General features: G+C 59.3%; 4 protein-coding genes across 8 annotated transcripts; 1 reads left to right on the plus strand and 3 right to left on the minus strand.

Moving 5' to 3' along the window:
* Nucleotides 1-308: 308 nt before the first annotated feature.
* Nucleotides 309-6,434, plus strand: LOC308523994 (interferon-induced transmembrane protein 3-like). 2 transcript variants are annotated; one of them, XM_081098114.1, is made up of 3 exons: nucleotides 309-646; nucleotides 1,232-2,149; nucleotides 6,030-6,434. In XM_081098114.1, exons 1-2 carry the CDS (start codon nucleotides 461-463, stop codon nucleotides 1,409-1,411), a joined length of 366 nt encoding a protein of 121 aa, XP_080954240.1. In that variant the 5' UTR covers nucleotides 309-460; the 3' UTR covers nucleotides 1,412-2,149; nucleotides 6,030-6,434. The 2 variants fall into 2 exon arrangements, with proteins under 2 accessions (XP_080954240.1, XP_080954239.1); XM_081098113.1 differs by having other exon boundaries at nucleotides 1,232-2,139.
* Nucleotides 3,604-6,075, minus strand: LOC308523992 (interferon-induced transmembrane protein 3-like). Its single transcript, XM_081098111.1, has 2 exons — nucleotides 4,869-6,075; nucleotides 3,604-4,317 (listed from the first exon to the last, which is right to left on the minus strand). Exons 1-2 carry the CDS (start codon nucleotides 5,121-5,123, stop codon nucleotides 4,126-4,128), a joined length of 447 nt encoding a protein of 148 aa, XP_080954237.1. The 5' UTR covers nucleotides 5,124-6,075; the 3' UTR covers nucleotides 3,604-4,125.
* A 943-nt stretch (nucleotides 6,435-7,377) lies between the features above and the next one.
* On the minus strand, nucleotides 7,378-11,526 carry LOC308523993 (interferon-induced transmembrane protein 3-like). 2 transcript variants are annotated; one of them, XR_013996382.1, is made up of 3 exons: nucleotides 11,193-11,526; nucleotides 10,387-10,640; nucleotides 7,378-9,757 (listed from the first exon to the last, which is right to left on the minus strand). XR_013996382.1 is itself a non-coding variant. In XM_081098112.1 (2 exons), the coding sequence occupies exons 1-2, from the start codon at nucleotides 11,439-11,441 to the stop codon at nucleotides 10,449-10,451; spliced, it is 441 nt and encodes a 146-aa protein (XP_080954238.1). In that variant the 5' UTR covers nucleotides 11,442-11,526; the 3' UTR covers nucleotides 10,385-10,448. The 2 variants fall into 2 exon arrangements, 1 of the variants encoding a protein (XP_080954238.1); XM_081098112.1 differs by lacking the exon at nucleotides 7,378-9,757 and having other exon boundaries at nucleotides 10,385-10,640.
* An 8,513-nt stretch (nucleotides 11,527-20,039) lies between these two features.
* Nucleotides 20,040-22,517, minus strand: LOC308523995 (interferon-induced transmembrane protein 3-like). Of its 3 annotated transcripts, none has more exons than XM_081098116.1 (3): nucleotides 21,563-22,311; nucleotides 20,874-21,250; nucleotides 20,040-20,326 (listed from the first exon to the last, which is right to left on the minus strand). In XM_081098116.1, the coding sequence occupies exons 2-3, from the start codon at nucleotides 21,120-21,122 to the stop codon at nucleotides 20,138-20,140; spliced, it is 438 nt and encodes a 145-aa protein (XP_080954242.1). In that variant the 5' UTR covers nucleotides 21,123-21,250; nucleotides 21,563-22,311; the 3' UTR covers nucleotides 20,040-20,137. The 3 variants fall into 3 exon arrangements, with proteins under 3 accessions (XP_080954242.1, XP_080954243.1, XP_080954241.1); XM_081098117.1 differs by having other exon boundaries at nucleotides 21,873-22,107; XM_081098115.1 differs by having other exon boundaries at nucleotides 20,874-22,517.
* Between the last annotated feature and the right edge of the window lie 22 nt (nucleotides 22,518-22,539).

A 22,539-nucleotide genomic window follows, 5' to 3' on the forward strand; every position in this document is an offset into this window, starting at 1 on the left:
AGGGTGGGCTGTGGGGCGGCCTCACTCTGGGGCAGGAGTGTGGGGTCCACGGGGCCACAGGCAGGGCCCTGCATGGGGGTGAGCCCGCACGGGCTTGGGCCTGGGCTGGGGGGATGGGTGGCTGCCGGCTGGGAAAAGCCGCCAGAGCCCACCGAGTCCTAGAGGAGACCAGAGCTGGCCTGAGTGACGCAGACAGGAAACTGGCACATAGACGACAGTAAACCTCAGGATTTCCTCCCACCCCTCCAGCAAGTCATGAAGAGTGTCCCACCCCCTGCTCCCCGGCCAGATCATTCGTTTTAAAAAGAGGAGGAAATGGAAACTTAAAGAATTCACTACTCCCCCAGGGAGGGAGGCGGGGCCTGCGCAGTCCCAGCAGCTGCAGCCACACGGCTCAGGCCTCTGCCTCGGGAAGCACCCACCTTCTTCACCTGGGACCCACCTGCTCCCCAAACCAGAGATGATCAGGGAGCAACACGAGGTGTCTGTGCTGGGAGGTCCCCAGAACCCAGGGCCCGTGATGTCCACCGTGGTCAACATCCAGAATGACACCGTGGTGCCCGACCACATCGTCTGGTCCCTGTTCAACACCCTCTTCTTCAACACCTGCTGCCTGGGCTTCGTGGCCTTCGCCTACTCCGTGAAGGTGGGTGCGCGGGGAGGAGGGGGGTTCGGGGCGGGGGGGTGGCTACATGGAAGGCGTGTACGCCCCACAGGTGTGCTGCCCAGATGACCCTTGGGATTGAGGAGCCCGTGTGCATGTGTCTGTGTGTATGTGTGTGTATGTGTGTGTGAGTGTGTGTGTGTGTGTGTGTGCAGGTCACACCGAGGCTGCCTGGGAATAGCAGGGTCAGCCTTTGTACCCTGGACTCCAAGGAATATCTTGTTGATCAGCCAGAAATTACACTCCTCTGACTGGCCATGTGGCTTCAGGGCTCTGGCTAGAAAACAAAAGTTCTCAGGAAACCCTGAGCCCTGGAGCGGGAGAGGCCAGCAAATGGCCAGGGCAGGGGGAGAGGAGCCCTGAGCCCCTGGAGAGGCTGAGAGGCTGGGAGGGAGGCCCCCCTGGCCTGTCCTGCTCTGGCTCCAGGGAACAGGGAGGGGGTCGCTGACCTGGCTGAGGGCAGGTGGAGGCTGGTCTGGGCAGGGAGCAGCCAGGGCCGGGCCTGAGTCACAGCACCCGGCTGTCCCCAGGGCCCGTCCAGACCCCTCACCATCTCTTCTCCCCCAGTCTAGGGACCGGAAGATGGTGGGAGACGTGATTGGGGCCCAGAGCTATGCGTCCACCGCCAAGTGCCTGAACATCTGGGCCGTGATCCTGGGCATCATTACGACCATCGGACTCATTGTTCTCCTGGCTCTTGTGCTCCCAGGAGCCATTCAGGCCGCAATGCATCACACAGGCTTGTAGTCGACGCCATGGCAGGTGGCCGAGTCCTCCCCACGCCCTGCTGGCCCTCCCGGGCGCCCACCCCTTCCCCCTGCACCTGTTGTGCACACACCTGTCTGCAGCTGAGCTCAATAAAGTGCACCTGTGTGTGACAATGCTGGCCTTTCCTGGGCAGGGGCACTGCCCGCCCCGCCTGCCCCTGGACAGCCCCCCTTGCTGCTCTGAGGGGTCCTGGCACTTTCTCCGATGGTCCTGGTTGCTGGCCTCCCGCTGGGAGCCGCGGCTGCACCAGGGGCCTAGGAGGGGGGTCCCTCCTTCCCGGTGTCTGATCCTGACCCAAGGGGCACTGGGCCAGCTCACCCTTGGCCCTGAGGACAAGCCTGGCTGACTCTGAGCAGCTGGGAGCAGCGGTGCTGGGTGAGGGCGGCCGGCGGGTCCTCTGGAGGCCACGGTGTCTGCACGTGGGGTGCAGGGTGCAGCCCAGGCCCCAGCCCCTCCTGGGCGGCCCTCCAGCCCCCCAGCTCCGTCCTGGCTCCTCTGCAGGGGGCAGGGTTAGGGGCAGCCAGTGGCCCGGGAGGGACAGAGGGCTCAGCCCCGATGGACAGAAACCCTGACAGGAAGGACCGATCCTCCCACTGATACCGAATGTTTGGACTGGAACCCGGATCCATTGTCCGCTGGAACCGAAGAATGAATCCGCGGACGGAAAGTGGTCCAGCAAAGGTGAAGATTTATTGACAGACGCCCACGTAAGGAGGGGTAAGGGCCCCACAGAGTGAACTCCCAAGTAGGCGGGCGAACGGGTCCCACGGAGTCCCTTTCCCTGGGGTTTATGAAGGCTGCAGTTCCTCTGCCCTCATCTCCCCTCAGACCGTCCACGTGCCCCTGGAGTTGGTTACGACAGTGACTCCTGAGGCCCCTTCCTCAGAGTCCCTCCTTTCCTCTGGGCTGTCTTCTTTTCCATCTGAATGAAGGGCTTTCTTCCTCCTCTTTATTTTGTAAATACGGACCTTTCCTGGTCCTCCCAGTGTCCTTGGCCCGTGCAAATGCCCCTGTAGCTGCTCCCTTGTCTTGTGGAGGTGTCACTGCACCCGCTTCCTGGTGTTATGGGAGTGTGCCTTCTCCCAGTCTGCAGCCCCGCGCTTTTCCGTGGACCCCAATTCTAAGAAATTCCTAATCCTGCCTATGTTCCCCCCCAAATGCCTTCTTCACCACCAAACCGTCTGGGCCTGCTGGCTGGAGCTGCCGGTGCCAGGAAGGGCCCCAGCCGATGGGCGCCCTGGGGCTCTGGGCCTGAGCCTTTGCCTGGGCCCGGGGTGCACATGGGGTGCAGCCGTCCTCACCGGGACCCCCATGCCCTGCACAGGCGCCTGGAGAGGCTGGAGAAGGCCTGGGGGCTGGTGTCCGGGAGGTGAGGGGGCGAGGTGGGTCCTGCTGGCGCTGCTCTATGGGCAGCAGCTGTCCCGCCGCCAGAGGGAGGGACACCCCCCACCCACAGCCCCGGTGACAGCCCCGCAGCACCTGATCCTGGGCCCCGCGTGGTGCTTGGTCTGTGGGGGTGGGGATGCCTCGCGGGACGGTGCCCCGGACGGGGGTCCGGCGTCAGAGCCGGAGGGGCTGAGGCCCAGGGAAGATGTGCTGTCACTGGCCTGGAGCTCTGCAGAAATTACACCGCAGAGCGGGCAGGTCCCGGTGCTGCCGGCTGGGCTCGCGGGGACGCGGCCGTGAGCAGCACGAGGTCTGATCGCGGAACCGCGGCTCTGGCCGGCACGTGGGGGACCAGGCGCCCCTTCCCCCCACGGCGGGGTGGCATGGAAGGGACCGGGGCGGGGCTTGGAGTTTGACCCCAATAGTGGGGTCGGAGGCGGGGCCGGAAGCGGGCGGGACCGGATGGAGGCGGGGGAGGAGCAGGCAGGGTGAGCGTAGTGGGAAACGGCGAGCAGCCGGTTCCCCAAGGTTCCGACCCGATGGATGCGGCCGAAAGGCGGCCGAGGACGGGAAGGGAGGAGCTGCAGTGGGTGGAGCGTCCAGTCTGCGGGACCCAATGAGCAGGCGAGTTCCAGACTGAGGGGCGGGTCCAGACCGATGGGCGGGGGCGGTGGAGGCGTAGCCCCACATCAGCGGTTCTCAACCTGTGGGTCGCGACGCCTTTGGGGGTCAAACGACCCTTTCACAGGGGTCGCCTAAGACCATCGGAAAACACAGATATAATTACGTATTGTTTTTGTGATTCATCACTTTGCTTTAATGATGTTCAATGTGTAACCATGAAAATACATCCTGCATATCAGACATTTACATGACGATTCATAACAGTAGCAACATCACAGTGATGAAGTAGCAGGGAAGGTAATTTTATGGCTGGGGGTCCCCACAACATGGGGAGCTGTATGAAAGGGTCGCGGTATTAGGAAGGTTGAGAACCACTGCCCCAGAGGCGGGGAGGGTGGAGGGGACACTCCCGACCATGCTCGTTCAGGGGCAGGTCCGGGGTTGGGGCGAGGGCAGCCGTGCTCCCGCAGGGAGGATGGCCTGGCCGCTCCTGGCTTCGGATCCAGGCCCCTCCTGGCCTCTGGGCAGCGGGCAGGGGGCAGGTGGTGGTGGGCTCAGTCCCAGGGGCAGGCCGGGCTCTCCAGGACCCTCCCCAGGAGGAAACACAGCGTTGTCACATACATGTGCTTTATTGAACGCCATTGTGCACATGTGCGTGGAGCAGCTGGGAAAGGGGGAGGGCCTCAGTCTTGGGGCAGGTGATAGGAACCCACGTAGCCGCGATTCAGGGCAGAGGCGTAAAATACGACGACCGCGATGATGACCGCAAATATGACAAGGAGGCCCAAGACCAGGGCCACGGAGTTCAGGCACTTGGCGGTGGACGCATGGCTCTGGGCCCCAATCACGTCTCCCACCATCTTCCGGTCCCTAGACTGGGGGAGAAGAGATGGTGAGGGGTGTGGACGGGCCCTGGGGACAGCCGGGTGCTGTGTCTCAGGCCGGGCTCTGGCTGCTCCCTGCCCAGACCAGCCTCCACCTGCCCTCAGCCAAGTCAGGGACCCCCTCCCTGTTCCCTGGAGCCTGAGCAGGACAGGCCAGGGGGGCCTCCCTCACAGCCCCTCAGCCTCTCCAGGGCCTCAGGGCTCCTCTCCCCCTGCCCTGGCCATTTGCTGGCCTTTCCCCCTCCAGGGCTCAGGGTTTCCTGAGAACTTTTGTTTTCTAGCCAGAGCCCTGAAGCCACATGGTGAGTCAGAGGAGAGTAATTTCTGGTTAATCAACAGGATCTTCCTTGGAGTCCAGGGGACAAAGGCTGACCCTGCCGACCCCAGGCAGCCTCAGCGTGACCTGCACACACACACACACACACACACACACACACGTGTGCTCCACAATCTCATGGATCATCTGCGCAGCACACCTGTGGGGGCGCCCACATGCCCTCCAGGAAGCCCCCCTGCCTCCTCCCCCCCTCCCGCGCACCCACCTTCACGGAGTAGGCGAAGGCCAGGAAGCCCAGGCAGCAGGGGTTGAAGAAGAGGGTGTTGAACAGGGACCAGACGATGTGGTCGGGCACCACGGTGTCAGTCTGGATGTTGATCACCGTCCTCCCCGCTGCCATCGAGCTCTGGGGACCCCCCAGCACGGACACCTCATGTTCCTCCCTGAGCACCTCATAGGATGGGGACACTCCGGCGCGGGGGATTGGGAAGACGAAGCTTCGCTGGGAGTTGGGGTTCATGGTGCCGGGGCGGAGCAGATGGCGTGCGGATGCCGATCCCTGGATAACAGACCCTCAGTGGTGCTTCGTTTTTCTGGTGGTTTCGTTTCCCCGAAGTTGAGTTGAGTTTGGCGGTGTTCCTGGAGGGCGTCCCTGCTCAGGGAGTGTCAGGTTGCACTGGAGCCCAGCAGAGAGAGGCCGAGGCCTGGGGGGGCGGGGCGGGGAGGTGGGGGGGCTTCCTGTCCGGGTCACTCCAGCCAGGCCTGTCAGCTGCCCCAGTTCCTCATTTAGGGTGTGATGGGCCCGGGGTGTGTCTCTCGTGTCTGGAGTCCACCCCTGAGGGGGGGCAGCATTTGTCCCTGCACAGTATGCTTCTGTGACGTCAGGGGTGTTTTAGGCAAATTGGTTTTATAAATCGGAGAAGCTCTGAAAATGAAGTTGGATCCCCTCTGCAGGACTCATGCTCACGTTCAGGGAGTCTGTGCTGTCGGAAGAGGGGCTGGCCTCATCCCTGGCAGCTCCCGTTATAACCTGGTGATTGTTGAACAGGAAAGGAGGCAAGGGAAGGCCAGGTGTACGGCTGCCCAGCAGAGGTCAGAGTGACCTGGGCGGGTGCCCGCCTACCTGCCAGTCAGACCTGGGAACAAATCAGAGGCCAGGACCGGTGGGCCCACTGCAAGCTGAGGAAACATGACTATTTAAAACTTCTGAACAAAGGAAGTTCCCTCCCCTCTCTGCTGTGGGTGCAGGGAGCCAGGCCCTGCGACTCCCCTGGCAGGATGTGCTCCCGCGGTCCTGGGGCCTGGCCACAGGGACTGATGCTTTAAGCAGCTCAGATCCCGACCTTCACCCGCTGCCCAGGGACGGGAAGCTCCGGACACCGGCCTCCCTCGGGCCTCCCTGATGGCACCACTGCACCTCTTCCAGGACCGGCCTCAGGGCCAGGAGACGTTGGAACCCGAAAAATGTAACCACACACCACACCTAAAGCTCCTTCCAGCGCCCGTTCTCCGCGCGGGTCTTAGAACAGTCATGTTCCGAAGACATCGCCAGCACCGCCCTCCCAGGGGGACACAGAGTTTGATTCTCCGGTGACACGATCAACGCAGAGGAGATGTACAGAAGTCTGCATGACACACCCCGCTGACCAGGCTTTCCCTACGCACCCCCTTAACGGCCCTCACACGCACGCGCGCACGCGCACACCTGTTCCCTGCAGCTGGGGGTGAGGGTTAAGACGGCGGCTTGGACCTTTCCTGGGCTACTCTGTTTTATGGGGTCTCATGTATGCAGGGGGTTCACAAGTCACTAAACTACTGCTTTTCTAGGGTTCATCGGGGTGTATGTGTGGTGTGTTTCCTTTCATCCTCACCTGAGGACGTGTGTTTTTTATTGATTTTAGGAAGACAGGAAGGGAGGGAGAGAGAAACTTGGATCCGTGCCCTCCCAGACATGACCGGACCTGGGATGGAACTGTCAACCTAGGTACGTGCCCTGAGTGGAGATAGATCCTCCCTTCCCCCAACCGGTGGGCGGAGTATGCCTCAACCTGCAGCCCGGAAATACCTGAGTGACTAACCATGTACCTTATATGGACTAGACATTGGACCACCAATCCACACCTGCCAAATACCCTAAGCCAGTGATGGCGAACCTTTTGAACGCGGCGTGTCAGCATTTTGAAAAACCCTAACTTAACTCTGGTGCCGTGTCACATATAGAAATATTTTGATATTTGCAACCATAGTAAAACAAAGACTTACATATTTTTTTAAATTTTTTTATTGTTTTCTTTCAGAGAGGAAGGGAGAGGGATAGAGAGTCAGAAACTGCTGGAGTCCATTCATTGTCTTCACTAGCTGAGTTTAGACAGAGACCCCCCCAAAAGCTAGTAGCCCTTGAAAGTCCTAGTCAAGGTCAGGGCTGTGCACCACCCAGTTAATCTAGGAACCACCCAGTTAATTTAGGTAATAATAGTTGAAGCATCCCCACCTTAGTTCACTTAATTCCTTAGATACTTATGTAGATCCTTGTTGATTATTGTTAATCAGATACGCCCTGAAATCTATTGATGAGCTAATCAGATACGTTGTCTATTCCTGGAAATTGTCTGCTGATCTGTGTGTCATTGAAACCTCCTTACCCTAAGGGCTACTCCAGATCAATAAAAGATTGGAGCGGCCTGAGCATCTGGGGAAGTCCTTTGGGACTTGCCACCTGATCCCCCAATATTGCAAATTTTTTTTTTAATATATTTTATTGATTTTTTACAGAGAGGAAGGGAGAGGGATAGAGAGTTAGAAACATCGATGAGAGAGAAACATCGATCAGCTGCCTCCCGCACACTCCCCACTGGGGATGTGCCCGCAACCAAGGTACATGCCCTTGACCAGAATCGAAACTGGGACCCTTGAGTCCGCAGGCCGACGCTCCATCCACTGAGCCAAACCGGTCAGGGCAAATATTGCAAAATTATCTCATGTCTTTTTCTCTCATTTGTTGTGCGGCTCCTCTTTCAGATACCAAACCCTACTCCACGCAGAACGTGGAGGGAGTCTTACTCGACAAGAAACATCAATGATAGAGAAACACTGATCAGCTGCCTCCTGCACACTCCCCACTGGGGACGTGCCCACAACCAAGGTACATGCCCTTGACTGGAATCGAACCTGGGACCCTTGAGTCTGCAGCCTGACGCTCTATCCACTGAGCCAAACCAATCAGGGCGAGACTTATATTTTTGATATTTATTTTATAGATTTAAATGCCATTTAACAAAGAACAATCAACCAAAAAAATGAGTTTGCGTGTCACCTCTGACACGGGTGTCATAGGTTCGCCATCACTGCCCTAAGCCCTTGTTCCTATGTGGACCATACAGTAAGCCACCAATCAGCACGCGCCCAGTACCCTGAGCCCTCATCCCTTCCCGTTCTGCCCCTCAGGAGGCGTGCCCGCCCTGCAGGTGCTGCCGCCCTCCCCTGGCGAGACAGCCCGGCGGACTCTTTCCCCTAATAAAGCCTTAACCCTGGTTTTCGGCTCCTGCCCGGTCTCACACGTGGGAATCGGACCAGGGACATTCCAGTGCAGGGTTCGAACCTCAACCAGCCGGGTCACACTGGCCAGGCCGGACTAGAGCTCTTGATGGCAGATGCAGCGCCCAGAGCACAGATGGGAAATGTGGGGAAGGACGCTTTCCTCCCAGGAGAACGGAAAGCAAAGTGAGAGCCGCCGTGAAGAGGGAAAAAACCAAAACTACACACAGGTCGGCTGTGGCCACAGGAAAGCCAAGTCCTTCAGAGGCCACTCACCAGACCTGCACACAGTGCAGCTCCGTGGGGGTCGCTGCCTCTGAGAGCCGCCCTGGGGTGCAGCAGCACAGGCGCACCCACCACACCTGGCAGGTCCTGCCGGTCGGGCTGGAGGTGTCTGCAGTCCACAGGGCCCGGGGGTTGCGGAGTGTGGCTTGGGGTTCCCATCTCTCCCAGCACAGCGCCCAGGTCGGTCTGCAGAGCATGGGCTGGGCCCTGAGAACCAGAAGGGAGTGTCCGCCTTCACCTGGGGGGAGAGAAGCAGGAGCCCCTGGGGGGAGAATGGGGGGCGGCCGTGAGCAGCTCAGAGGGAGGGGTGCGGGCCCAGCCCGTGAGCCTCAGCGGCTGAGGTTGACTGGACCCTGGGGCAGGTCCATTCCAGGTGGAGGTTCAGGCCCGGTTCCCGGTTCCATCTCCGGGAGGCCGGGCGCGGGAGGCACCGAACCGGTGATGCTCTCTCGTCACTGGTGTTCCTCTCCCTCCCTCTCCTTCCTCTCTGACATCAATAAAAACACATTTTTAAAATCAGCTGCGGTGCTTTGGCCCACGTGTTGGAGGGTCAGTAAAATCTTGCCAACGGAATCTTTTTTTTGGTTTCCTTTTTTTTAAGGTTTAAAGTGTTACAAATAGTGGTACCTACGTCTCCTTCTTTTCCAGTGGACCTTCCCCCAGGTCCCCTCCCCCGTCCATGCCCTCACCCGCATCCCAGAGTCTCGCGTCCATTGGTTATGCTTACAGGCATGCATACAAGTCCTTCCTTGATGTCTTACCTTCCCCCCGCACCCAACCCTCCCCAGACTTAAGACCCTTAGACACTAGGGCTTAGTGCATGCGACGCCCCCTGCGGGCCAAGGAGGGGAGGGCAGTGGGAGGTGCCATGGGCGCCTGAGCGGTGATGGGCTCCGGGTCCCGGGCAGGTCCGAGGGGCCCAGCCGGTACCGCTCCTCCAACAGAAGTGCAGCCGGAGCAGAGCGGCGCCTGCGCACCAGGAGGTCAGATATTCGGAAACGCAGCCCGGCGAGTGCGGGGCTCAGCCCGCGGCCCGGTCGCCGCAGGCAGGTGCTGCCGGAGGACTCGCACCCAGCACCGTCCTCACACTCCCTTCCGCGGCGGGACCCACGGAGCCAGGAGCTCCTGCGGGTGCGGGTGCGGGTGAGAGCCCTGGGCTCGTGGGGGAGGCAGAGGAGTCGCTGGAGGCGGGGGAGCCCCTGGGAAGGTGTCCTGGGCGGAGGGTGAGCGGAAGGACGACCTCGGAAGCCGGGTGCCATCTGCAGGAGGAGGCTTCCGGTGCGGGGCCGGGCAGGTCCGAGGGGCCCTGGGACAAGGTCCTCTGTGGTCGGTGCCCTAGGGCGGTGGGTGGGCATAAAGGCTCTAAAGAGGGGGCGCTGGGTGGGGGCGGGGGTGTGGCCGGCAGAGCTGTGCGGGCAGCGTGGTGGGTGCGGTGGGCGCAGCGCACCAGGTGGACAGGCGGGGTGCGGGCGGAAGGGCTGACCCGCAGGCAGGTGGGAGAACGCGGGGACGGAGTGGCGGTGGGCGGAGCAGGAGGGCGGTGGGCGTGGCCTCGTGAGGGCTCAGTGGGCGCGGCCGGGATTGGTGAAGCCCCGCCTCCAGGGCGTCATGCGTGTGGGCGGGCTAGGAGGTGGGCGGGGCGGAGGCGGGCTGAGCAGTTGAGGCGGGACTGGCGTTGCCCGAGAGGCTCTGGGAGGAGCCGGGAGACAGACCGGGAGGCGGGCGGGTGGAGGGGACCCTCCCGACCATGCCCGTCCCGGGAAAGGTCCGGGGCGGGGCGAGGGCCCAGAGCGGGACGGACGTGCTCCCGCAGGGAGGATGGCCTGGCCGCTCCTGGCTTCCGATCCAGGCCCCTCCTGGCCTCTGGGCAGCGGGCAGGGGGCAGGTGGTGGTGGGCTCAGTCCCAGGGGCAGGCCGGGCTCTCCAGGACCCTCCCCAGGAGGAAACACAGCGTTGTCACATACATGTGCTTTATTGGACGCCATTGTGCACATGTGCGTGGAGCAGCTGGGAAAGGGGGAGGGCCTCAGTCTTGGGGCAGGTGATAGGAACCCCCGTAGCCGCGATTCAGGGCAGAGGCGTAAAATACGACGACCGCGATGATGACCGCAAGTGTGACAAGGAGGCCCAAGACCAAAGCCCAGATGTTCAGGCACTTGGCGGTGGATGCATAGCTCTGGGCCCCCATCACGTCTCCCACCATCTTCCGGTCCCTAGACTGGGGGAGAAGGGATGGTGAGGGGTCTGGACGGGCCCCGGGGACAGCCGGGTGCTGTGACTCAGGCCGGGCTCTGGCTGCTCCCTGCCCAGACCAGCCTCCACCTGCCCTCAGCCAGGTCAGCGACCCCCTCCCTGTTCCCTGGAGCCTGAGCAGGACAGGCCGGGGGGCCTCCCTCTCAGCTTCTCAGCCTCTCCAGGGGCTCAGGGCTCCTCTCCCCCTGCCCTGGCCATTTGCTGGCCTCTCCCCCCACCAGGGCTCAGGGTTTTCAGAGAACTTTTGTTTTCTAGCCAGAGCCCTGAAGCCACATGGTGAGTCAGAGGAGAGTAATTTCTGGTTAATCAACAGGATATTCCTTGGAGTCCAGGGGACAAAGGCTGACCCTGCCGACCCCAGGCAGCCTCAGCGTGACCTGCACACGCACACACACACACACACACACACACACACACACGTGGGCTCAGGGTCACCTGGCAGCACACCTGTGGGGGCGCCCACAGGCCTTCCAGGAAGCCCCCCTGCATCCCCCCCACCCCACCTCCGTGCACCCACCTTCACGGAGTAGGCAAAGGCCACGAAGCCCAGGCAGCAGGGGTTGAAGAAGAGGGTGTTGAACAGGGACCAGACGATGTGGTCGGGCACCACGGTGTCAGTCTGGATGTTGATCACTGTCGTCCTCGCTGCCATCGAGCTCTGGGGACCCCCCAGCACGGACACCTCGTGTTCCTCCTTCAGCACCTCATAGGATGGGGTCACTCCGGCGCGGGCGCCGGAGAAGAAGGGCTGGGAGCTGGAGTTCATGGTGTCGGAGCCGAGCAGATGGCGTGCGGATGCCGATCCCAGGATAACGGAGCCTCCGTGATACTTCCTTTCCTGGTGGTTTCGTTTTCCCAAGTTGAGTTTGGCTGTGTTCCTGGAGGGCGTCCCTGGGAAGGGAGTGTCAGGTTGCACAATAGTCCAGCAGAGAGAGGCGGAGGCCTGGGGAGGGCGGGGCGGGGAGGGGGGGGGGGGCTTCCTGTCCCTGTCACTCCAGTCAGGCCTGTCAGCTACCCCAGGTCCTTATTAGGGTGTGATGGGCCCGGGGTGTGTCTCACCCCCTGAAGGGGATGTTAAGGTAGAAACATTCAAACCTGTAAAGAATTTAATGAGCGTATTTGAGCCAAACTGGGGACCTATGATGCCGGGAAGCAGAACCGGAGAATGGGGAGTTCATACCTTGTTTTTATAAATTACCATCAGAAGGAAAATACTTAAGTGGGTAACATGAAATCCATTGGTGATAGATTAGGGAGGTGGCAGAAAGCAAAGGCGGGGTGTGGGGGAGAACCGCTGGGATAGGGTAAAAAGTAAAATGATGGACATGTGCTTCTTTTGCACAGAGGGCTGCAGGATAGATAACAGAGTTAGCAGTTGACCATTAACTTGATAACTAACAATGAGGGAATGTCCTGGTGCCATTTTTTGTGCCCTGAGGGGTCCGGGCTGGTGGGGGGCGGGGGGGGGGTGGGGGTGGGAGGGAAGTTACAAGTTACCCAGACATTTCACAGGAGTGTTAATTTAGATGCAAAAAGACAATGGGCTCAGTAAAGATCTAAGTTGATCTTTGTCAGGGAAAATGCTGGTCCAGGACATGACTACCCACCATAACCTGTTTGTAGTTAAATATTCAATTTTCAGACCATCCTTTGTGGTTATTTTATGTCTTTGAGTTTGCACAACCGCCATGCAGGCCTTCCCTGAGCTGGTGAGGTGAGGGTGTGGCCCCTTTCCCCAGAGGGAGCAGCATTTGTCCCTGCACAGCATGCTTCTGTGACGTCAGGGGTGTTTTAGGCGAATTGGGTTTTTTTGTTTTGTTTTTTAAATATATTTTACTGGTTTTTTACAGAGAGGAAGGGAGAGGGATAGAGAGCTAGAAACATCGATGAGAAACATCGATCAGCTGCCTCCTGCACACCACCTACTGGGGATGTGCCTGCTACCAAGGTACATGCCCTTGACCGGAATCAACCTGGGACCCTTTAGTCCGCAGGCTGGTGCTCTATCCACGGAGCCAAACCGGTTAGGGCGAATTGGTTTTATTAATCAGAGAAGCTCTGAAAATGAAGTTGGATCCCCTTTGCAGGACTCACGCACACGTTCAGGGAGTCTGTGCTGTCGGAAGAGGGGCTGGCCTTATCCCTGGCAGCTCCTATTGGTGAGGAAAAGAAGATATTTCTTGGGGCGTGGGGGGCCAGCAGCCTGACCCTGTACCTAGTTAATAAGTATCCCTAATGCACATTCCTGTTAGCCTAGAGCCATGGTCGGCAAACCGCGGCTCGCGAGCCACACGCGGCTCTTTGCCCCTTGAGTGTGGCTCTTCCACAAAATACCACGTGTGGACACGCACATACAGGGCGAGTGGCCCATGCGCAGAAGTCTGTATTTTGTGGAAGAGCCACACTCAAGGGGCAAAGAGCCCCATGTGGCTCGCAAGCCGCGGTTTGCCGACCACGGGCCTAGAGTCTACTCATTGCCCCTTCCTTAATTATCTGGTCTTCCAAGACCTATTTACCTAAATACTCCCATTTTACAGAGGCCATGAGCCATGAGCGATACACATCCCCGGGAGGGGGTTCTCAGTCCTGGCCCCATCCCGGCCTTTAGATGTGGATCAGGGCCCCCATCCCAACACACGGGCTGTCTGCAAAGCCCGGGGAAGGTCTGGGAGTCTGACCCTTATTTGGGGGACAAAGAAACCAACGGGCATGAAGAGAAAGCTTTGTCCATAGTGGCTTGCTGAGGGTTGGAAACGCTCCCCTGAGTCACGGTGCTAGTGATAGATCCTAGTACATCGGGAAATAAACGGCATTTTCCTGTATCGCCGGGGACTCCTGTGTGTTTTTCGGGCACCTGGTAAATCCTGTAACGCGATCCACGCAGAACAGGCAGAGGCAGGTCTGCATAAGTGCCTACCCTGTGTGCTCCCCTGGCCCCCCCTTACTGGCCTCTGACACCCCCTGGTTTGAGTCCCGCTGGAGGTGATGTTTGCGGTGGCATCGTGGGCCTTCCTCGGGCGGCTCCGTTTTCTGGGGGTCTCTCTCTGGTACACAGGGGGCACTGAAGTGATGAATCTCTTGGTTTCCTACTGTTAATCTGGTTTGGGGTTTGTTTGTGTTATTACTTACCCAAGGACATTTTAGAATTGATTGTAGAGAGAGATGAAGGGAGGGAGGGAGAGAGAACCATTGATGCGAGACAGGAGCGTCCATCGGTGGCCTCCTGTGCAAGCCCTGACCAGGGTGGAGCCTGAAACCTAGGCATGTGCCCTGACTAGGTCCCCAACCTGCAACCTTTTGGTGCATGGCCGGATGCCCCAACCCACTGAGCGACACAGTGCAGTGCTGCTGTGGTTCTGTGGTTCTTTCGGGGTGTCTCAGCCAGGGACCTCGCAACGCTGCCATGCCCAACTGTGTGTGCCCGGCGCTTCCAAAGGTCAAAACTCAACGGGTCAACGTTTGGAGAAAGGAAAAGCTGACTGAGCGAGAAGGCGCCAACCAAGATGCTGGGCATCCCATCGGTTCCTCCACTCGGTCGTGTTCACTGGACTAGGTTCCGGGTGTTCAAGGGCTTGGGGGACGGTCATGGGAAGCCTGGAGGTCACCTGCTCATCCGGGGACCTTGGAGCTCGGACCTTTCTGATAAGGGGCGTCAGCGTCAGGGGCCCCCAGGCAGCAGGCCCTCTGGTTCTGAAAGGTCCGGTCCAAGGCCATGCTGCCTGGGTTCTCTGCTTCCGAGTGTGCACACGCACCAATTGGGGTTCTGCGTGCAGCTGGAGGCCAACATTCTCACCTCTGCACTCGCTTGGGCGTGAGGTCTTGGTCTGAGGGCTCTGGAAAGCTGTTCAGCATCTCGTTAAGTTGGGTAGCACCATTTTTGTTGGGGCCCAGCCCCAGCAGGTCCAGCAGTTCCGAAAGGTGTGGACGGAGTCGGCGAAGAAGGAAGGACAGGGAGGCAGCGTTCAGTTGATCAGCATAGCGAGGTTCTTTTTATTGTCCTGTTACATCTGTATTTATACCATTTGATCCTATAAGCATGCCTCTATAATCACATCATGGTATGGTTTGGGTAACGTTCTACAGTTCCTTGTTTCTTATCTGACCTTTGCCAAAAATCCTGTCTCTATCTCGTTCTGTTGATTTTAATCTTGTCTAGGTTAATCTCTGTGTTCCATCACAAGGGCTCTTCCAGGGCCACTGCTCTACTGATAGGCTACAAGGAAGTGACTGAAGGAGATTATCCTCCCCAGTAAAGGTTATGTCCTCCCAGCCCCTGCTTGCCTTCCCTGGGACTGCCCTGTGTCGGTGGGTCTCCAGGGGGATAGGCTTTGATGCTTTCCCTGGTGGACAGACCCCTGGGGATGTGGGCCCAACACGTCCCAAATTTATTGCCAACAGTCTTGGTCCAAGTTCTTCATAAGTAGTACATGGTATTTCTGTAACACTAGGGGGATTTACTGATTCATTCTCTTCCTTAGTCCTGTTAATCCCTAACCTGGGGAACAACCTTTCTTGGGGAGATGGTCCTGTTTAAAACACATAGTGCTAAGAGGGGGAGCACACATATGCCATATACACCAGATCCCTTGAAACATAAGCTGTGCAGATGTTTCTTCCCTGCAGCGACTGCGTCAAGCAGCAAGGGTGGACCGGCTTCCGGCAAATTCTCCCATTTTTATTTTTTAAATGACATCACGTGTAAATCAGCGGCCACCTCTCAGACTGGGTTGTTTAAGACTCGGAAGACCTGTTTGTGACTTTGCCAACAGGTCAGTCCGAGGCTTAACCCTATATCGGCTTCCCACACATTTTGAGCTGGATCTGCGGTCACAGAAGCGTAGAGAGAAAATTATTTTCTTACCGCGACCACCCTTGCCCTAGCTCAGGCCGAGCCTGTGCCCTCTCACTGTCCAGGCAGGGCCCCTGCCAGTGGTCACACAGACCCCACACTCCGGCCCCAGGAAGAACCTCTGCTCCCCACCCCCCTTCCCCAGGCCACACCGCGGCTGAGTGGCCACAAACAGAAGTCTGGGTGTTCCCACACCAACACCCACTTACTTGAGGAGAAGAAAGGGCTGCAATCTGGCACTCGGGGGTGGGGGGTCGGGGGTGGGGGGGCAGAGGGAAGGCCCTGCGCTAGGAGCACAGGGAGAAGCAGCACTTTCTCTCCCAGGGGAGGAGGAAGTTCTGAGGAGGGACTGTCAACCACAGAGCCCTGCGGTGACCCGTCCTGACCCCTGTCCCCAGAGGGTGGGACAGCGCCACCCCCAGGCCCTCCTGCCTGCTGTTGGCATGAAGGTCTGCTAGCAGTCTGGACATTTCACCCAGCTGGTGTGGCTCGGTGGTTAGGTGTCAACCTATCAACCAAGAAGTCCGGGTGTGATTCCTGGTCAGGGCACATGCCCAGGTTGCAAGCTCGATCCCCAGTAGGGGGCATGCAGGAGGCTCCCCCATCACTGATGCTTCCATCCCTCTCTCCCTCTCTCTCTCTGAAAGCAATATAAAGAAATTAAAACTGGACATTTCATCTTTTGATCAACTACGTTCTCTGGAAGCATCTGCAATCAACAATCAGACCTTCTGATTTCTGTGGCCTTTGATCCTCGCTGCCGGTGAGGACCTCTCTGGCGCCGTGTCGCCGTGGAGGGAAGGCACAAGGACCGGACGTGTCCCTGTCGGGGTCTCCGCAGCCACAGATGGGGAGCTCAGCCACCAGAGGGGCACACGGCACCCTGGCGTGGGGCTCGTTGGCCGAGTGTTGTCCCACGCACCGTAGGGCAGCGGTATAATTCGTGGTCAGGGCCCAGGCCCAGGTTTGGGGCTCGCTTCCCAGTAACGGGCATGATTCTCTCTGCCGCTCTTCCTCTCCCTTCCTCTCTCTCCAAAAATCTATTTTAAAATAATTTTAAAGAGGAATACACAGAAAAGTTAGTTCCTATGATGACTCTGAGCCAGGAGCCCAAACCTGTAGGCTGTGAAATAGGACTTGCTGCCTTGACAAGATCAAAGCACCTTTCTTTTTTTGCTTATTCCTCAGCCCAGGGTATTTTCTCGACGGATTTCAGAGAGCAGAAAGCAGGAAGGGAGGGGAGTGAGAAGACACATTGACTGGTTGCCTCCCACAGGTGCCCCAACGCAGGCTGGGTATCAAACTTGCACCCCAGGTACGTGCCCTTGACCAGGCATCGACCCCAATTCCCTCCTTGGTCAGGCCAATGCTCTAACCACATGGCCACACCGGCCAAGGCCCAAAGCTCATTTAAAAAAAAGAAAATGTTTTTCTTCCTTTCAGAGACAGAAAGGGAGAGGGAGTGAGTGAGAGAAACATCCATGTGAGAGGGAAACATCTATTAGTTTCCATGTGCCCTGATGGGAAGCGAACCCGCAACCTAGGAATGCGTGCAACAGTGCCCTCCAGCTGAGCACACTGGCCAGGGGAGCCAGAGTTCTTGTGGTTTTTTTAAAATATATTTTATTGATTTTTTACAGAGAGGAAGAGAGAGGGATAGAGAGCTAGAAACATCGATGAGAGAGAAACATTGATCAGCTGCCCCCCGCATGCCCCCCACTGAGGATGTGCCCACAGCCAAGGCACATGCCCCTGACCAGAATCGAACCTGGGACCCTTGAGTCCACAGGCCGATGCTTCATCCACTGAGCCAAACCGGTCAGGGGGAGCTCTTGTTTTTGTAAAATATTTTATTGATTTCAGAGGAAGAGAGAGAGAAACATCAACGATCAGAGAGAATCAGAGAATCATGGATCAGCTGCCTCCTGCATGACCCCTAACGAGGATTGAGTCCACCACCCGGGCATGTGCGCTTGACCTTAATCCAACGTGGGACCCTTCAGTCCTCAGGTCCCCGCTCTATCCACTGAGCCAAACCGGCTGAGGCCAGCCCAAAGCTCTTGATGGCAGATCCAGCAACCAGAGAACAGATTGGGAAATGTGGGGAAGAGCGTTTTCCCGCAAGAAGGAGGAGGACTGAAGTGAGAGGCACCGTGAGGAAAGGCTGGGCAGGCCCCTCTGCTACGCGGACAACAGCCCTCTGGGGAGACCCCTCCTCCCCTGCGCACAGTGCAGATTCCGGCTCCACCCGTGCAGCTCCGTGGGGGTCCTTGCCACTGAGAGCCGCCCTGGGGTGCAGCAGCACAGGCGCACCCACCACACCTGGCAGGGCCTGCAGGTCGGGCTGGAGGTGTCTGCAGTCCACAGGGCACGGCGGGTTGCGGAGTGTGGCTTGGGGTTCCCACCCCTCCCAGCACAGAGCATGGGCTGGCCCTGAGAACCAGAAGGGAGTGTCCGCCTTCACCTGGGGGGAGAGAAGCAGGAGCCCCTGGGGGGGGGGGGGCGGCCCGTGAGCAGCTCAGAGGGAGGGGTGCGGGCCCAGCCCGTGAGCCTCAGCGGCTGAGGTTGACTGGACCCTGGGGCAGGTCCATTCCAGGTGGAGGTTCAGGCCCGGTTCCCGGTTCCATCTCCGGGAGGCCGGGCGCGGGAGGCACCGAACCAGTGATGCTCTCTCCTCACTGGTGTTCCTCTCCCTCCCTCTCCTTCCTCTCTGACATCAGTAAAAACACATTTTTAAAATCAGCTGCGGTGCTTTGGCCCACGTGTTGGAGGGTCAGTAAAATCTCGCCAATGGACCCTAAAGGAGACCCTTCGTGCATGCGACGCCCCCTGCGGGCCAAGGAGGGGAGGGCAGTGGGAGGTGCCATGGGCGCCTGAGCGGTGATGGGCTCCCGGTCCCGGGCAGGTCCGAGGGGCCCAGCCGGTACCGCTCCTCCAACAGAAGTGCAGCCGGAACAGAGCGGCGCCTGCGCACTAGGAGATCAGAGATTCAGAAACGCAGCCCGGCAAGCGCGGGGCTCAGCCCACGGCCCGGTCGCCGCAGGCAGGTGCTGCCGGAGGACTCGCACCCAGCACGGTCCTCACACTCCCTTCCGCGGCGGGACCCTCCGGAGCCAGGAGCTCCTGCGGGTGCGGGTGCGGGTGCGGGTGCGGGTGCAGGTGCGGGTGAGAGCCCTGGGCTCCTGGGGGAGGCAGAGGAGGGCTTCCGGTGCGGGGCCGGGCAGGTCCCAGGGGCCCTGGGACAAGGTCCTCTGTGGTCGGTGCCCTAGGGCGGTGGGTGGGCATAAAGGCTCTAAAGAGGGGGCGCTGGGTGGGGGCGGGGGTGTGGCCGGCAGAGCTGTGCGGGCAGCGTGGTGGGTGCGGTGGGCGGAGCAGGAGGGCGGTGGGCGTGGCCTCATAAGGACGAGGCCTCGTGGGCAGGGCCGGGAGAGGTGAAGCACCGCCTCTAGGGCCGTCTTGCGTGTGGGCGGGGCTTGGACGTGGGAGGGGCGCTACTTGAGGGTGGGAGGGGCGGGGCCGGGTGGTGGGGGCGGGGCGGGAGTTGGAGGCGGGGTTAGGAGGAGGGAGGGGCGGGGCGGGAGATGGAGGCGGGGTTAGGAGGAGGGAGGAGCGGAGGCGGGCTGAGCAGTTGAGGTGTAACTGCCTTTGCCAGGGAGACTCTGGGAAGAGTCTGCAGAAAGACTGGGAGGCGGGGCGGCTGGAGGGGACACTCCTGACCATGCCGGTCCACGGGCAGGTCCAGGGTTGGGGCGAGGGCAGATGTGCTCCCGCAGGGAGGATGGCCTGGCCGTTCCTGGCTTCGGATCCAGGCCCCTCCTGACCTCTGGGCAGCGGGCAGGGGGCAGGTGGTGGTGGGCTCAGTCCCAGGGGCAGGCAGGGCTCTCACAGGACCCTCCCCAGGTGACAACACGGCGTTGTCACATATGTGGGCGACAGGGACCACATGCTGACCGGACAGGCTCATGGGAGACCTACATGGCAGTCTTGCAACCTCAGAGACCTAAAGTAGCTACAAAGGATGGTCTGAAATTAAACTTTAAAGCAGTGATGGTGGGCAGTTATGTCCTCGGCCAGGATCTGCACTGACAAGGCCAGCCTTTACCTTAACTGAGCCTGTCTGTCTTTTTGCATCTATGGTTACATACCCTAGAAATGTCTGGGTAACTTGTACCTTCCCTTCTTCCACAGCCCCTGGGGCACAGCCTAATGTGCTGGGTGCCAGGACAGAGACCACCAATTCCGTCATCATCCTGTTAATTGATCCTGCACCCACCTAAGCATGTATATCATTTTACTTTTTATCCAATCCCAGGGGTTTCCCTGCTTTGCTTTATCCCTCCTCCTTAATCTATCGCCAATGAATTTCATGGAACCCAATACATCCCTCCTTTGATCTCAAGGCATACATACAAATGTGACCCCGCCATTCCCCGGAGCATTTCCTCAATTTGTTGAGGTTCTGCTTCCTGGCCTATGTCGCCAGTTTGGCTCCAATAAACTCACAAAAATTCTTTACAGGTTTCAATGGATTTTGAAGGTAACACATACATGTGCTTTATTGAACTCCATTGTACACACATGTGCTTACAGCAGCCGGGAAAGGGGGGAGGGCCTCAGTCTTGGGGCAGGTGATAGGAATCCCTGTAGCCACGAAGCACTCCAGAGGTGAAAATCACGACCGTGATGATGATCCCAAGTATGACAAGGAGGCCCAAGACCACGGCCCAGATGTTCAGGCACTTGGCGGTGGACGCATAGCTCTGGGCCCCAATCACGTCTCCCACCATCTTCCGGTCCCTAGACTGGGGGAGAAGGGATGGTGAGGGGTCTGGACGGGCCCTGGGGACAGCCGGGTGCTGTGACTCAGGCTGGGCTCTGGCTGCTCCCTGCCCAGACCAGCCTCCACCTGCCCTCAGCCAGGTCAGCGACCCCCTCCCTGTTCCCTGGAGCCTGAGCAGGACAGGCCAGGGGGGCCTCCCTCACAGCCCCTCCGGACTTCAGGGCTCCTCTCCCCCTGCCCTGGCCATTTGCTGGCTTCTCAGCCCACCAGGGCTCAGGGTTTTCAGAGAACTTTTGTTTTCTAGCCAGAGCCCTGAAGCCACATGGTGAGTCAGAGGAGAGTAATTTCTGGTTAATCAACAGGATCTTCCTTGGAGTCCAGGGGACAAAGGCTGACCCTGCCGACCCCAGGCAGCCTCAGCGTGACCTGCACACACACACTCACACACACACACACACACACACACACACACACACACACCTGGCCTCCTCAATCCCCAGGGTCATCTGGGGAGCACACTGTGGGGGCCCACACGCCTTCCATGTATCCCCCCCCCGCCCCCGACCCACCTTCACGGAGAAGGCGAAGGCCACGAAGCCCAGGCAGCAGGGGTTGAAGAAGAGGGTGTTGAACAGGGACCAGACGATGTGGTCGGGCACCACAGTGTCAGTCTGGATGTTGATCACTGTCGTCCTTGTTTCCATCGAGTTCTGGGGACCCCCCAGCACGGACACCTCATGTTCTTCCTTGAGCACATCATTGGATGGGGTCACTCCAGCACTGGCGCCAGGGATGAAGGGCTGGAAGTTGGGGTTCATGGTGTCGGAGCGGAGCAGATGGTGTGAGGATGCCGATCCCAGGATAACGGAGCCTCATTGATGCTTCCTTTTTCTGGTAGTTTCGTTTTCCCCAAAGTTGAGTTTGGCTGCTTTGCTGTTGGGCGTCCCTGCGAAGGGAGTGTCAGGTTGCACTGGAGCCCATCATAGAGAGGCGGAGGCCTGGGGGAGAGGCGGGGTTGGGGGGTGGGGGGGGCTTCCTGTCCAGGTCACTCCAGTGAGGCCTGTCAGCTACCCCAGGTTCTCATTAGGGTGTGATGGGCCCGCGGTGTGTCTCACCCCCTGAAGGGGATGTTAAGGTAGGAACATTCAGACCTCAAAAGAAATTAGTGAGTTATTTGAGCGAAACTAGGGACCTATGATGCCTGGAAGTAGAAACTCAAGGAATTGAGATAATGCTCCAGAGAATGAGGAGTTCATACCTTGCTTTATAAATTACCACCAAAAGAAAAATACTTAAGTGGGTAACAAGAAATCCATTGGTGCAGCTCCGTGGGGGGTCGGTGCCTCTGAGAGTCGCCCCTGGGGTGCAGCAGCGCAGGCGCACCCACCGTGCCTCCAGGGCCTGCGCGTCGGGCTGGAGGTGTCTGCAGTCCACAGGGCCCGGGGGGCGGGTTTGGGGGGGGGGGCGGAGTGTGGCTTGGGGTTCCCATCCCTCCCAGCACAGCGCCGAGGTCCGTCTGCAGAGCATGGGCTGGGCCCTGAGAACCAGAAGGGAGTGTCCGCCTTCACCTGGGGGGAGAGAAGCAGGAGCCCCTGGGGAGGGGTGGGGGGCGGCCCGTGAGCAGCTCAGAGGGAGGGGTGCGGGCCCAGCCCGTGATCCTCAGCGGCTGAGGTTGACTGGACCCTGGGGCAGGTCCATTCCAGGTGGAGGTTCAGGCCCGGTTCCCGGTTCCATCTCCGGGAGGCCGGGCGCGGGAGGCCCCGAACCAGTGATGCTCTCTCGTCACTGGTGTTCCTCTCCCTCCCTCTCCTTCCTCTCTGACATCAATAAAAACACATTTTTAAAATCAGCTGCGGTGCTTTGGCCCACGTGTTGGAGGGTCAGTAAAATCTCGCCAATGGACCCTAAAGGAGACCCTTCGTGCATGCGACGCCCCCTGCGGGCCAAGGAGGGGGGGGGCAGTGGGAGGTGCCATGGGCGCCTGAGCGGTGATGGGCTCCGGGTCCCGGGCAGGTCCGAGGGGCCCAGCCGGTACCGCTTCTCCAACAGAAGTGCAGCCGGAGCAGAGCGGCGCCTGCGCACCAGGAGGTCAGAGATTCAGAAACGCAGCCCGGCGAGCGCGGGGCTCAGCCCGCGGCCCGGTCGCCGCAGGCAGGTGCTGCCGGAGGACTCGCACCCAGCACCGTCCTCACACTCCCTTCCGCGGCGGGACCCACGGAGCCAGGAGCTCCTGCG

Source organism: Myotis nattereri, assembly GCF_964212035.1.
Source record: "Myotis nattereri genome assembly, chromosome: 9".
Classification (NCBI taxonomy): Eukaryota; Metazoa; Chordata; class Mammalia; order Chiroptera; family Vespertilionidae; genus Myotis; species Myotis nattereri.

Coding starts and splice junctions, on each gene's coding strand:
- LOC308523993 (XM_081098112.1), bottom strand. CDS start 11,441: ATGAACTCCAGCTCCCAGCCCTTCTTCTCCGGCGCCCGCGCCGGAGTG. Junction 10,641..11,192: donor CCTTTGCCTACTCCGTGAAG/GTGGGTGCACGG, acceptor CTTCTCCCCCAG/TCTAGGGACCGGAAGATGGT.
- LOC308523995 (XM_081098115.1), bottom strand. CDS start 21,122: ATGAACCCCAACTTCCAGCCCTTCATCCCTGGCGCCAGTGCTGGAGTG. Junction 20,327..20,873: donor CCTTCGCCTTCTCCGTGAAG/GTGGGTCGGGGG, acceptor CTTCTCCCCCAG/TCTAGGGACCGGAAGATGGT.
- LOC308523992 (XM_081098111.1), bottom strand. CDS start 5,123: ATGAACCCCAACTCCCAGCGAAGCTTCGTCTTCCCAATCCCCCGCGCC. Junction 4,318..4,868: donor CCTTCGCCTACTCCGTGAAG/GTGGGTGCGCGG, acceptor CTTCTCCCCCAG/TCTAGGGACCGGAAGATGGT.
- LOC308523994 (XM_081098114.1), top strand. CDS start 461: ATGATCAGGGAGCAACACGAGGTGTCTGTGCTGGGAGGTCCCCAGAAC. Junction 647..1,231: donor CCTTCGCCTACTCCGTGAAG/GTGGGTGCGCGG, acceptor CTTCTCCCCCAG/TCTAGGGACCGGAAGATGGT.